Raw genomic sequence first — 13,781 nt, 5'->3', positions numbered from 1 at the left:
TGTAATTAATCGAAGATACACCTTTAATGAAACTTCACAAGAAATTTTAATTCATTCTAACAAAACTCCTTCGCAATTAATTTTCATGATCAAATCTGATATGTTTACAATCTTATGTAACTTTGTTTTAAGTAATAAATTATTTTCTCTATCATGCTGTATTGGTCTTAATTACCTTTCATGTCTTCTTGATACAACTAAACTTACCTTTGGATGAGTCTCTCAGTTTGATTTCCAAATTGCTATTGTTTACCTCCTCACGGCTAAAGGAGTAAGCTGGTGGTAGAGCTATTCAGGATGTGTTTGTATAATTTTGCCTTTTCCTTTTCATTATTGCTATCATATCCAATCAATTGTTGCTGATCTAATCAATATTGGGGCAGTATGGCAGTTAAGCGATTAGCATATCGCTATTACAATGCCAGCAATCCAGGTTAATGTCCTGCCACTGTCTGTAAGGACTTTATACATTCTCTCATGACTGTGTGGGTCTCCTCCTAGTACTCAGGTTTCCTCCCACATTCCAGAGACATATGGGTTAGTAAGTTAAATGGTCACATGCATGCAATTGGGCAGTTAGGGGCTCATTGGACCAGAAGGGTCTGTTACCATGCTGTATCTCTAAATAAATATTCTATCTGCCACCTAATAACTGTGATCCAATACAATCAAATCTCACGGAAATCATAGTACCTCCAGCTTTCTAAACCAATGTCAAATCAGGTGGCTTTACAGTAATAAAAATGATACTCTGGCTAAAATTCTTCAAATGCTTACAAATCGCTATGTAAATTTTGTGTTTAATGATTTTTGAGGTAGGGCCAACTCCCAATATACAAGGTGTAGTATATGGTAGGGATCTTGTATAATGGTCTGAAAAAACTAATGCTGAAAAAAGATTAACAATATCTAGTTTAAATTATGCCTATTATCTGAGTCATAAGTAGTTAAATCCTTTTAAAAATGTTTTCCCTTCTGGCTATCTATTCTCTTACCTTTCTGATGCATATTACCTCTCCCGTGGCGAATAAGCACAATATCTGAGCGAACATCTCAACAGCCCACAATTTTACTCCTAACAGTATACTCTGAATATGTTAGTACTCAGAAGCATCTTGCAAGTAGGTTAGTACAACCACAGCCTGTCCGACCACAGAACAATCTCAACAGTCACATTCCGCAGTGTTCTACAACCAGCACTAAAATATTTCACAGCTTATGACTGACTATACTGATATGTCACAACCTAAGTCCTAGCAAACCCTTCTAACTTCCATTCTAGTCTTTTAGTTACCAAAGCACCCCTACTACATTTTGTAATATTATGATAGCTGTTGTAAAGTCCGTAAGTCTGAGTTCTACAGCACAGAGACAAGCCACTTGACCCAGCATATACATACCAACCATTTGCCCACAGTAGGACTGCATCCTATGTTCTCTCTAAATGACTTATAAATGACTTTTATAAGGCTCTTGACGAAGTCCCACATGGAAGGATGATCAGAAAGTTAAAGTACAAGGGATCCTTAGGTGTTCCTATTAATGTACTGTATACTTCAGTGAGACTGGTATCATCCACATCCTTCTCTGTGGTGAGTACAGATGAGATGTATTCATTTAGAACCTTTGTTATCCAAGGTTCCAAAATCTTGCCATCTTTGCCTTTCACCCTTATCAAAATATTTTAGACCTTGATACCTCCTTGTGCAACTGGATCTTTGATTTCCTCACTTCAGGTAGGTAGCAACATCTCCTTCACAATCACCACCAGCACAGGTGCATCACTCGCTTTATATTTATGACTGTGAGACTAAATAGAGCTCCAATGCCATATACAAATCTGCAGACGACACCACTGTTGTTGGCTGAATCAAAGGTGGTGACGAATCAGCATATAGGAAGGATATAAAACATAGAACAATACAGCGCAGTACAGGCCCTTCAGCCTACAATGTTGTGCTGACCCTTAAACCCTGCCTCCCATATAACCCTCCACCTTAAATTGCTCCATATACCTGTCTAGTAGACTCTTAAATTTCCTAGAGAATTTCCCATTAGAGTTTGAAAATCTGGTTGAATGGTGCCACAACAACCTAAATGTCAGCAGAACTAAAGAGCTCTTATTGATTACAGGAGGAAACCAGGGATCTCATCAGGGAATTGAAGGAAAAGAGGGTCAGTAACTTTAAATTCCTAAAGGGTCTGTCCTGGGACCAACAAGCAAGTGTCATAGCAAAGAAGGCATTGAAACAGCTCTACTTTCTTAGAACTCCGTGTCATCTAAAACCTTGACAGATTTCTTTAGGTGCGCATGGGAAATTATCCCAACTGGTTACAAAATGACCTGGTATGGAAGCACTGATGCCCATGAACAGAGAAACCTACAAAAAGTAGTGAATCCAACACAGGAAAAGACCTCCCCACCACTGAGCACACCTACAAGGAGCAATGCCACAAGAAAGCAACATCCATCATCAAGGACCTCCACCATCCAGGCCACGCTCTCTTCTCGCTGCTGCCATTGGGAAGGATGTCCCGCATCACCACAGCCTAGAACAGTTATTACTCTTCAACTATCAGGCTCCTGAGCCAGCATGGATAACTTTACTCATCTCAATGCCCACAAGTAAATGTATCTCAGCACAGAATAAGGTAACATATACTTACTTCGATAATAAATGCACTTTGAACTTTGATCTTTGAATATGCTGGCTCTGAACTCTTGCCAACTCTCTTTGTACCTTTCCATAATTACCTTGAAATTTATAGAACTTTGTTTGTTCTAAACTTACACCTCCTGCCCTGTTTCATTTCCTAAGACCAGGTCAAGTACAGCTCTTTCAACAGTAGGACGACCTACATATTGTCTCAAATGAACTTGTACAAGACATTCCACTTCAGAAATTTGGTTCCAATAACAAGAAGTTATCTAAGAAAGATATATATCTCATGACATCTGGCCTCAGATTTAAGGGCCATTATTTGGATGATACCAACACAAAGGGGCTCTTCAACTTTCAGTACTACGAAACACATTTCCTTTAATTTACATTTTGTCCATTTAGAAAATCAAAACATATTGAATACTTCTCTCTGTATCCATTGTTTTATTTATTTTATTTTTTATTTAGAGATACAGCTCTGTAACAGGCCCTTATGGCATAACAAGCATATACTGCTCTATTAACCTGTACACTTTTGGAATGTGGGAAGAAAAGGGAAGGGCCTGGAGGAAACCTACAGTGCCTATAAAAAGTAATCACCCACCCCTTGGAAGCTTTATGGTCTCACACCATTGAATCACAGTGCATTTAAATTGTTTTTTTTTTGACATTGATCAACACTCCTGTGTCAAAGTGAAAACAGATCTCTACAAAGTGACTGAGTAATTACAAATATGAATCACAAAATAATTGATTGCATAAATCTGCACCTGCTTTAATATGACACACCAAATCATCACTGGTGCAGTCAATTGGCTTTAGAAGTCAGATAATTAGTTAAATGGTGTGCAATCAAGGTGTTTCAATTGATTGTAGTAAAAATACACCTGTATCAGAAAGGTCCACCTGCGAGTCAGTCAGTGTCTTGGCAAAAACTGCACCATGAAGACAAAAGAACACTCCAAGCATCTTTGTGAAAAGGTTACTGAAAAGCACAAATCAGGAGATAGGTACAAGAAAATTTCCAAATCACTGAATATCCCTTGGAGTACAATTCAGTCAATCATCAAGAAATGGAAAGAATATAGCACAGATGTAAATCTACCTAGTGCAGGCCATCCTTAAAAACTGAGCGACCGAGCAAGAAGGGAACTAGAGAGGGAGGCCATCAAGAGACCTATGACAACTCTGGAGGAGTTACAAACTTCAGTTGCTGAGATCAGAGAGACTACGCAAAAAACAACTGTTACCCGGGTGCTTCACCAGTTACAGATTTATGGGAGAATGGCAAAGAGAAAGCCACTGTTGGAAAAAAAACCCACATGAAATCTCGGTTAGAGTTTGCCAGAAAGCATGTGGGAGACTCTGAAGTCAGCTGGAAAAAGTTTCTGTGGTCTGATGAAAACAAAATTGAGCTTTTTGGCCATCAGACTAAATGCTATGTTTGGTGTAAGCTGAGCACCACACATCATCAAAAACACATCATTCCTTTCGTGAAGCATGGTGGTGGCTATATCGTGCTATTGGGATGCTTCACTGCAGCAAGTCCTGGAAGGCTTGTGAAGGTAGAGGGTAAAATGAATGCAGCAAAATACACAGAAATCCTGGAGGAAAACCTGATGCAGTGTGCAAGAGAACTGTGACTTGGGAGAAGATTTGTTTTTCAGCAAGACAATGACGCCAAGCATAAAGCCAAAGCTACACAGGAATGGATTAAAAAACAACCAATTTAATGCCCTGGAGTGGCCAAGTCCAAGTCCAGATCACAATCCAATTGAGGATTTATGGCTGGACTTGTGAAGGGCTGTTCACTCATATCCCCATGCAAACTGACAGAGCTTGAGCTGTATTGTAAAGAAGAATGGAGGAAAATCTGCAGTGTCTAGAAGTGCAAAGCTGATACAGACCTATCCACACAGACACAAGGCTGTAATTGCTGCCACAGGTGCATCTACTAAATACTGATTTGAAAAGGATAAATGATTATACAATTATTTTGTATTTTAAATTTGTAACAAATTTAGATCACTTTGTAGGGATGTGTTTTCATGCTGACATGAAAATGTCTTTTTCTGTTGATCAGTGTTTAAAAAAAGCCAAATTAAATCCACTGTGATTCAATGTAAAACAATAAAACTCTCTGGGGGGAGAGTGAATTCTTTTTATAGGCACTGTACATGGTCACAGAGAATGTACAAACTTCTTGCAGACAGCAGTGGAATTGAACTTGCATTACTGGTGCTGAAATCGCATTATTACTGTATTGCCATGTTGCCCAGAGTGAAGTTTTAAAGTAGGTAAAGAATAAAAAGGCATAGTTAAACAAAATTTTACTAGTAATTAAAGCTGATTTGTTGAGTTTCCATCCTAATATGAACATACAGAATATAAGCACATGAAAATTTTGTTCTCCTGCAAGAACTACTACATTGAGTCATTTAATTCTGATATTTTGCTCTTTACTGGGCATTGCAATAAGTTCTGAACCTTCTATAAATAATCTATCAGGATTTCCCAGTTTAAAGAAAATGAACAAAGAAAAGCAGCTGATCATACTTCTTGAGATAACTGTATCTCAGAAGAAGAATCAGACTGCAATGCAAATGGTGCTGGGGTATGTTCCATAGCAATGACAGACAAAAGCATTTCGAAAAAATCCACTCACAACACTGTTGTACAAAATGACAGATTAAATTACCTGGAAGCAACAAGTTAGCGGCAGCAAGGAAATTATTTTGAATCAGTATCTCTACAAGCTCAAGGACTGTGGTGTTGGTTGTTCCCCAGTCAATCAAGAGTTCTGTGGTAGGGCTCTTTCCCATTTTAACCACTCCTTCCAATCTCCTTAAGACAAGTTACATGAAATTAATTTGTTCAACATAACATATACACATTCTGCTTTGTCAAATAACAATTGATGCATTTGTTTCACAGCAATTGAAGCTTTAACTGAATACTGTGAATCTGATTGTGTACTTCTAAACAATTTACAGTATTTTAAGTGTTAAATAAAAATCCTCAGGTATTATTTAATTAGCAGTATACATGACAAATATATTATTCAGAAATTTTGGATGCTAAAAATTAAGACATTTGAATTTTAATGTAAGTAATGCAGCAAAATGGGATTTGAGTTCCAAGATCTGTCAGACATTTAGAAATAAAAATATTCCCTAAGAAATGCACCATTAAACATTCAGATTGTACATCAAGTCCTTGTTATTCATGTAAGTTAGGGCATGGACTTCTAATGGATGTCAATGACATTTTGGGTGCAGTAACATACACCAATCACCCCGTTGTGAATATAGCAACTTGCATTATGGTAGATAAAGAGGGGTCAGGGTATAAATAGTAAATAGTGGGATATTGAAAGAAACAGATAAAAGTGGGGCTTGGAGTGAATATACATGGATTTCTGAAATTAGCTGGACAAGGAGAAAAGGTCATTGGAATATCTTTTTTTATTGGGTAACGCATAGAATAGAATAAAATACTAATTCAGCCAAAGCTACAGAACTGTATACAGTTCCAGTCACCACATTACAACAAAGATGCAATAGATCTCCAGCAGATATGAGGGACTGTTGAATTTCAGTTATGTGGAAAAATTAAATAAATTATGGTTGAGTTCTTTGGAAAGGATTTAGTTGAGGTATATAACACTGCAAGATGTAGTATGTAGTAGGCCTCCGTTAGTCTCGATAGACCATGGATTTGCACCTTGGAGAGTTTCCAGGGCGCAAGCCTGGGCAAGACCTTTTTTGGAAGACCGGCTCTCCACACCACCGATGTTGTCCAAGAGAAGGGCATTAGGACCCATACAGCTTGGCACACTGCAAGATAGAGTAAACATGAAAGGTTTACTTCTTTGATGAAATGGTCAAAACTTAGGAAAATTAGCTTCAAAATAGATAGTTGATGGATTAGAGGGGTGTAAACATGGTTCATCCATAAAGGTGGTAAGATCTTGGAACTTACAAGAAATGTTTACTAGAAAGTACACAATAAGTTAATGTCTAATATCTACAAAAGCTGAACTGTGAAATTAGACTGTAGGTCTCTTTAACAGCTTGCATGAAGAAAAAGAAAGGGCCTCCTTCTTTGTTACCAATGCTAATTCTCTGGTTGGGTTCTTACTTTGATGAAAATTATTAAGCAGTTAAATAACTAAATGTTTCAAGTAATTTTGCCTACCTTATATGTAACTGGCTATATCTTAGCTCTCCACTAGGTTTTCTGATGTTCACTGCCAATTTCTTCCACCCATCTTGTGGATCCAATAAGTCTGATAGTTCTCTAATGAGCCTATGGTTCAAGGATCGAATGTAGGATTGTGGGTTTAATGAATTGTTCATCTTTCTTCACCTGCTGGGAAATAAATATTGTATGATTTAATTCCACTGGGGAAAAAACAGATACATACAAATAATACCACGATGAAGAGGGAAAATAAAGAGGATGCAGTTAATAGGATTAATTTTGAAAGGTAAATCCACAAAGAAAACTATTTTAATCCCAAGGTAGGACGAAGGCAAAGCTTGCTGCACACCTGCTGAGATCACACCAGTACTGGGTCTTCATTGACAATGCTGCAAGGGGGTTGCTGATAAGTGGTTTCTCAAAGGCTGAACTCAGATGTTTAGAAGCTATTGTCAGGGTGCTATGGAGACTGCCTTATACAGGGGTCCCAGGAGAGTTGTCAGCCTTATAAAATGTGTGGAGTGAAAGTGTGAAAATCCAGTGAGATCCTAATGTTCTTTATAGGCTTTGAAAAAGCACTCTTTTTTCAGGCCTAGACTAAAACCTTTTTACTAACCTTAGATCCTTTTTTTGAGAAGTTTGACTTGACAGATATTGCCGTTCCCTGTTCAAACTTCTCAATAAAATTACATTAAAGGCCCATACAGCATGATCAAAGCATGGTCTGTACATTTAAAAAGCATTCTGTTGGCTTTATCAAGTTTGTTGTGTGTAATTTGTTGTATGTAATTTAATATTGTCGTCTGGGAATTTGCTGTCTGGAATTTAATATTGATCTATATTCAAGTAGATCAGGCAAGAAAAAATAAGTCAACTTAAATAACTCCTCAACTCTAACTCCAACTTGGTTTCTGCCAGGCAGAGTGAACCAAAGTTGATTACAGCATGTTATATTACCTCTCATCCACCCCCATTCCTTTTTGGGATGAAGGGAAGTGAAAGTATCAGGTTTTGAGAGGGATTTCAAGATTGCTGAGAATAATTAAGCCATCATAATTTCCCTATGATATACAGCAATAACAAAACTTACTGAGAGTATTACTTCAGTTGCAGTAAATAAGAGGATCTCGGTGACAGGAGGACATTGGACATCCCCCGGCAGTTCATATCTTACAGCTTCCTTAAGGTTGTTATAGCAATATGCCCCTTTTCTGATTCAAATGTACATTACATATTTCCAGTTTTCCTTGGATAGAACTTCTTCTTTGTCATAATAATCGAAACCACCTCCATGCTTATAAACTTCTCAGCTAAAATGTTTGTGACATTACAATAATGATTAATGTTGCTCCATTTGTATGTCATTTGCTTGCTCTAGAACTCTCTCTAGATAATTCAAAATGCAGAGATGCAAAGGGACCTGGGAGTCCTTGTGCAAGATACCCTAAAAGTTAACCAGCAGGTTGAGTCAGCTGTGAAGAAGACAAATGCTGGCATTCATTTCTAGAGGTATAGAATATAAGAGCTGGGATATGATGTTGAGGCTCTATAAGGCACTCGTGAGACCACAGTTGGAGTATTGTGTGCAGTTTTGGGCTCCTTATTTTAGAAGGGATACACTGACATTGGAGAGCATTCAGAGAAGATTCACGAGAATGATTCCAGGAATGAGAGGGTTACCGTAAGAGGAACGTCTGGCAGCTCTGGGCTATATTCCCAGTTCAGGAGAATGAGGGAGGATCTCATAGAAACATTCCGAATGTTAAAAGGCCTGAACAGATTAGATATGGCAAAGTTATTTCCCATGGAAGGGGATTCCATGACAAGAGGGCACGATTTCAGGATTGAAGGACTTCCTTTTAGAACTGACATGGAGAGAAATTACTTTAGTCAGAAGGTGATAAATCTGTGGAATTTGTTGCCATGAGTAGCTGTGGAGGCCAAGTCATTGGGTGCATTTAAGGCAGAAGTAGATAGGTTCTTGATTAGCCAGGGCATCAAAGAATGTGGGGTAAAAGCAGGGGAGTAGAAATGACTGGATGAAGTGGATCAGACCATGATTGAATGGCAGAGCAGACTTGATGGGCCGAATGGCCCACTTCTGCTCCTAAATCTTATGGTCTTATAGTCTCTTTTACTGTAATAATTTTGCAATACACCATGGTCACAAATATGATGGATTCCCATTCTCCATCCAGCACTTCAGTGGAATAAGAATTATAACTGCTGATTCTCTGTCATTAACTCTAGTCCAATACAATTTCTTTTTCAATTTTGGCAGTATTTCTCTACTTTCAGTGACACAATAAGCAGGGGACTTGAGATCATATCCTTATGTCTACACTTGCTTCAATTTAATGCTAACCCTAAATTTTCTGCTGCTTTTACTTAGATTCATAGAGCACTACAGTGCCGAGAGAGGCCTTTCATCCCATCTAGTCCATACTGAATGGTTATTCTGCCTAACCCCATTGATTCACATCATGACCATTGTCCTCTATGCCCCTTCCATCCATGAACTTATCCAAGCTTCCCTTAAACTCTGCAATCAAACTGACATCCACCTCTTTTGCTGACAGTTTGATCCATACTCTCACCACCTTCCGAGTGAAGAACTTCCCCCTCCTCAAATTCTCCTTAAATATTTCAACTTGCGCCCTTAACCTACGACCTCCAGTTCTGGTCTCACTCAACCCCGGAGGAAAAAAGCTCACTTGCATATACCCTAATTATACCCCTCATAATTTTGAATACCTCTGTCAAATCTCCCCCTCTTTCTCATGCAATCCTGGGGAAAAAATGCTAACCTACTCAGCTTTTTCCCATAACGCGGATCCTCAAGTCCCAGCAACGTTCTTGCAAACTTTCTCTGTATTCTTTCAATCTTATCAATATACTTCCTGTAGGTAGGTGACCAGAATTGCCTCACATGTAAGGATGCATTGGAATTGTGATTTTGCAGACGTTTCAGTAACTACAACATAAGGTATCTATCACAATATCTATCCCTGGCCATCAATACCCAGTATAATACTACTCAATATCTCACTCACTCACTGGCTCTTTCTCTGGTAAATACACTAAAAAATCCTACTCCTTTGGCTGTTTGCTTCAGAAAGAAAGATAGCATCAGCAGTGCACGAGAAGGGCAGAGGGGAGTGTGAGGAAGTTTAATGGAGTGGTGTGCCACCTATTTGAATCATCACAATACTGTTCTGGAGGGAGTTCTGGGATCATGTGATGTAATTTGGTGGGGAAACATGGTATTCCCACATTTGTGTTGCCCTCCTCCTTTTGAAGATAGAAGAAGTGGGTTTGGGAGATACTGCCGGAGATGAGTAACAACAGTCTATTTTCTAGTTGGTATACATTATACTGACTTGTCCTGGCTGGTGCTGAGTTGCTGGTAATGGGATGCTGGCATCATTAGCTGAGGGAATGAAGCATTGTGCATTAGCAACCTTCCTCATTTTGACTTTATGATGGAAGATAATCATTAATGAGCCAGTTGATGAAGATTGGACCTAGCATACTGCCCTGAGGAACTCCTACGATGGGTAGGTAGCACAGAGGTGCAGCTCATGGAGCTATGACTCAAAGTGCCAGAGACCTAGGTTCAATCCCCTGATCTTGGCTCCTGTCTGTTCGGAGTTTACAAGCTCTCCCTGTGACTGCAGTGTTTTCCTTTGGGTGCTCCAACATCCTCCCACCCAAAGGACGCGCAGCTTTCTAGATTAATTGACCACTGTAAATTGCCCTATCTGGAGGGCCTTGATGAGAATTTGGGGTGAATAAAAACATGATTTATGTAGAGTTAATAGAAACGAGTGGTTGATGGTTGGAACAAACCCAGTGAGCACCGTATATTGTATCTGTCCTGGTCTATGCCCTCGGTCTAGGGTGAATAACCTTTAACTCCAATCGCAGCAGTGCCTCAATAATTCTTTCAACAATCTGACTGCGATTATTAATCAGTTTTTACTCATAATTTATCAGTAGTTTGTTTTTTTTATAAGTCACAGTTTTGGAATAAGGATCAGAACTAACCCAACGATTGCGAACAGCCTTTTGAAGTTTTGCTCCAGATTTCGCGCACATTTTCTTCTCTCTCTAGCTTTTAGCGTCCATCTAGGTTCATTTGGAACTATAAAATGCGAGCCTATGCTGTACTTAAAACACACACACACACACGTACTAAATTGCTCTTGTACGTAACATCATCTCCGAAGAACAAACAACAGTTTAACTGAGTCTGCTCTGCATTATTTTGTTTTCTGATTATAGCCGTCGTATCTTCTTTCCACTTCCCAAGAGAGAGGCCACTTCCTCTTTTGGAGTAAGAGAGGGAGCAGCGGTGGCTGAGATTACATTCAATCACCACCAAGGCTGGGAAAGCGAGTACCCATTATTGTGATCATTCGCCACAATCACAGGGACCCATCTCCCAGCAGCACAGATACAGTCCCGGTCTCCCCATCCCACGGTTACCGTGGTAACCCTGGGCCTGTCACTCACCGGCTCTCACCGACTCCACTGAACGCAAGGGCCACACGCGTCACTTCCGCCTACCGGCTGGCGTCCACTTCCGTTCAAGTTCTGCCCTCTGCCCTCCGCCTTCCTCTTTAAATGGTTGCTTCACTTTCTCAAACCGCTGCATTACTTTCACATCTCAGGCAGCAGAACTGCTCTCTGTCAAAAGCAAAACGCGGTAGATGCCGGAAGCAGGAAATTTAAAAAAAAAACGCGTTGAAGGTATATGGTAGGTGAGATCGCAAGTGTGGAGGGAGAAACAGAATTGACGTTGGTAATTGATGACGAGGTTAGAGATTAAACGTGTTTTAAATTGCAGAGGGGAGGATAGTGTAAATCTAGGGAATAGCAGTGATAATGCAAAGACCAAGAGAAACTTTGGCTGAGAAAGTACAGTAATGGCTTGTTAAAGACAACTGATTTGTTCAGAGAAAGTTTTAATATTTGGATAAAAGTGACAGCGTGTCACTTTCTATGAAATACAGAACAATGCAGCTGATGGAAACTTGAAATAATATAAACACTGGAAATGCCCTGTTGGTTAGACAATATTTATGGAGAGAGAAATTTTGAGGTAGTGTAACAAAGCAACGACCTTTCATCAGAACTAGTTAGTTAACTGAATGTCCCATGAACTGGAATTTTTGAATTGTTTGTTCAGCATAAAAATATAGAAAACAGGAAAGCATAATCGCCCCTCTGTCCTGTTTTATTTATGGCTAATCCAGTCTTGACTTCAACACACAAACCTGTCCTGTACCCCCTTTGTTTCTTTTTAGTTCAAACTCAAGAAGTCTCAACCTGAATGTATTTCTTGACTCTGACCCCACAGCCTTATTCCTCATTTTTATCTTAAATGGTTGACTCCTTATCCTGGATAACCATGATGGAGTAAAGATCCCAATAATAGCCCTCAGGATCTTGTATATTGTGCAATGAACCGGATTTGATCAGGGACCTCGAGGTAAATGAACCATTAGGAGGTAGTGACCATAATATGATATGTTTTAACCTACAATTTGAGAAGGAGAAGGGAAAATCGGATGTGCCAGTATTACAAAGGGAACCATGGAGCTATGAGGGAGGAGCTGGCCAAAGTTCAATGGAACAATACCCTAGCAGGGAAGACAGTGGAACAAAAATGGCAGGTATTTCTGGGAATAATGCAGAAGGTGCAGGATTCGTTCATTCCAAAGAGGAAGGAAGATCCTAAGGGGAGTAGGGGGTGGCCATGGCTGACGAGGGAAGTCAAGGGCAGTATAAAAATAAAAGAAGAAGTATAACGTAGCAAAGATGAGCAGGAAACCAGAGGACTGGGAAGCTTTTAAAGAGCAACAGAAGATAACAAAAAAGGCAATATGCCAAGAAAAAATGAGGTACGAAGGTAGACTAGCCAAGAATATAAAGGAGGATAGTAAAAGCTTCTTTAGGTATGTGAATAGCAAAAAAATAATTACGACCAAAATTGGGTCATTGAAGACAGAAATGGGTGAATTTATTATGGGGAACAAGGATATGGCAGATGAGTTGAACGGGTACTTTGGATCTGTCTTCACTAGGGAAGACAGAAACAATCCCCCTGATGTAACAGTGGCCAAAGGAACTAGGGTAAAGGATGAACTGAAGGAAATTTATATTAGGCAAGAAACGGTGTTGGATAGACTGTTGAGTCTGAAGGCTGATAAGTCCCCGGGACCTGATGGTCTGCATCCCAGGATACTTAAAGAGGTGGCTCTAGAAATCGTGGATGCATTGGTAATCATTTTCCAATGTTCTATAGATTCAGAAACAGTTCCTGCTGACTGGAGGGTGGCTAATGTTGTCCCACTTTTCAAGAAAGGTGGGAGAGAGAAAACAGGGAATTATAGACCTGTTTGCCTGATGTCAGTGGTGGGAAAGATGCTGGAGTCAATTATAAAAGTGGAAATTACAACACATTTGGATAGCAGTAGAAGGATCAGTCCAAGTCAGCATGGATTTATGAAGGGAAAATCATGCTTGACTAATCTTCTGGAGTTTTTTGAGGATGTAACTATGAAAATGGACAAGGGAGAGCCAGTGGATGTAGTGTACCTGGACTTCCAGAAAGCTTTTGATAAAGTCCCACATAGGAGATTAGTGGGCAAAATTAGGGCACATGGTATTGGGGGCAGAGTACTGACATGGATTGAAAATTGGCTGGGTGACAGGAAACAAAGAGTAGTGAATAACGGGTCCTTTTCGGAATGGCAGGCTGTGACCAGTGGGGTACTGCAAGGTTCGATGCTGGGACCGTAGCTGTTTACAATATACATTAATGATTTAGATGAAGGGATTAAAAGTAACATTAGCAAATTTGCTGATGACACAAAGCTGGGTGGCAGTGTGAAATGTCAGGAGGATGTT

At 39.6% G+C, this 13,781-nt stretch overlaps 1 protein-coding gene across 5 annotated transcripts in view; it reads right to left on the bottom strand.

The window, feature by feature from the left end:
• Window positions 1-11,498, bottom strand: part of LOC132398633 (interleukin-1 receptor-associated kinase 4-like) — a 36,877-nt gene extending 25,379 nt beyond the window's left edge. The window contains exons 1-3 of one of the 5 annotated variants that reach the window (XM_059978335.1): window positions 11,382-11,498; window positions 6,861-7,034; window positions 5,362-5,504 (exon numbers count right to left, since the gene is read on the bottom strand). In XM_059978335.1, the coding sequence (XP_059834318.1) occupies window positions 5,362-5,504; window positions 6,861-7,021 (304 nt within the window). In that variant the 5' untranslated portion in view covers window positions 7,022-7,034; window positions 11,382-11,498. Of the gene's footprint in view, window positions 1-5,361; window positions 5,508-6,860; window positions 7,035-10,913; window positions 11,342-11,381 lie in introns of those variants that run through there. The other 4 variants (XM_059978330.1, XM_059978332.1, XM_059978333.1 and 1 more) reach the window with 4 other exon arrangements.
• Between the last annotated feature and the right edge of the window lie 2,283 nt (window positions 11,499-13,781).

This window comes from Hypanus sabinus, chromosome 8, assembly GCF_030144855.1.
Source record: "Hypanus sabinus isolate sHypSab1 chromosome 8, sHypSab1.hap1, whole genome shotgun sequence".
NCBI lineage: Eukaryota > Metazoa > Chordata > Chondrichthyes > Myliobatiformes > Dasyatidae > Hypanus > Hypanus sabinus.
Note: the sequence above shows the minus strand (reverse complement) of the source record. Positions and strands in the feature narration are given on the sequence as shown.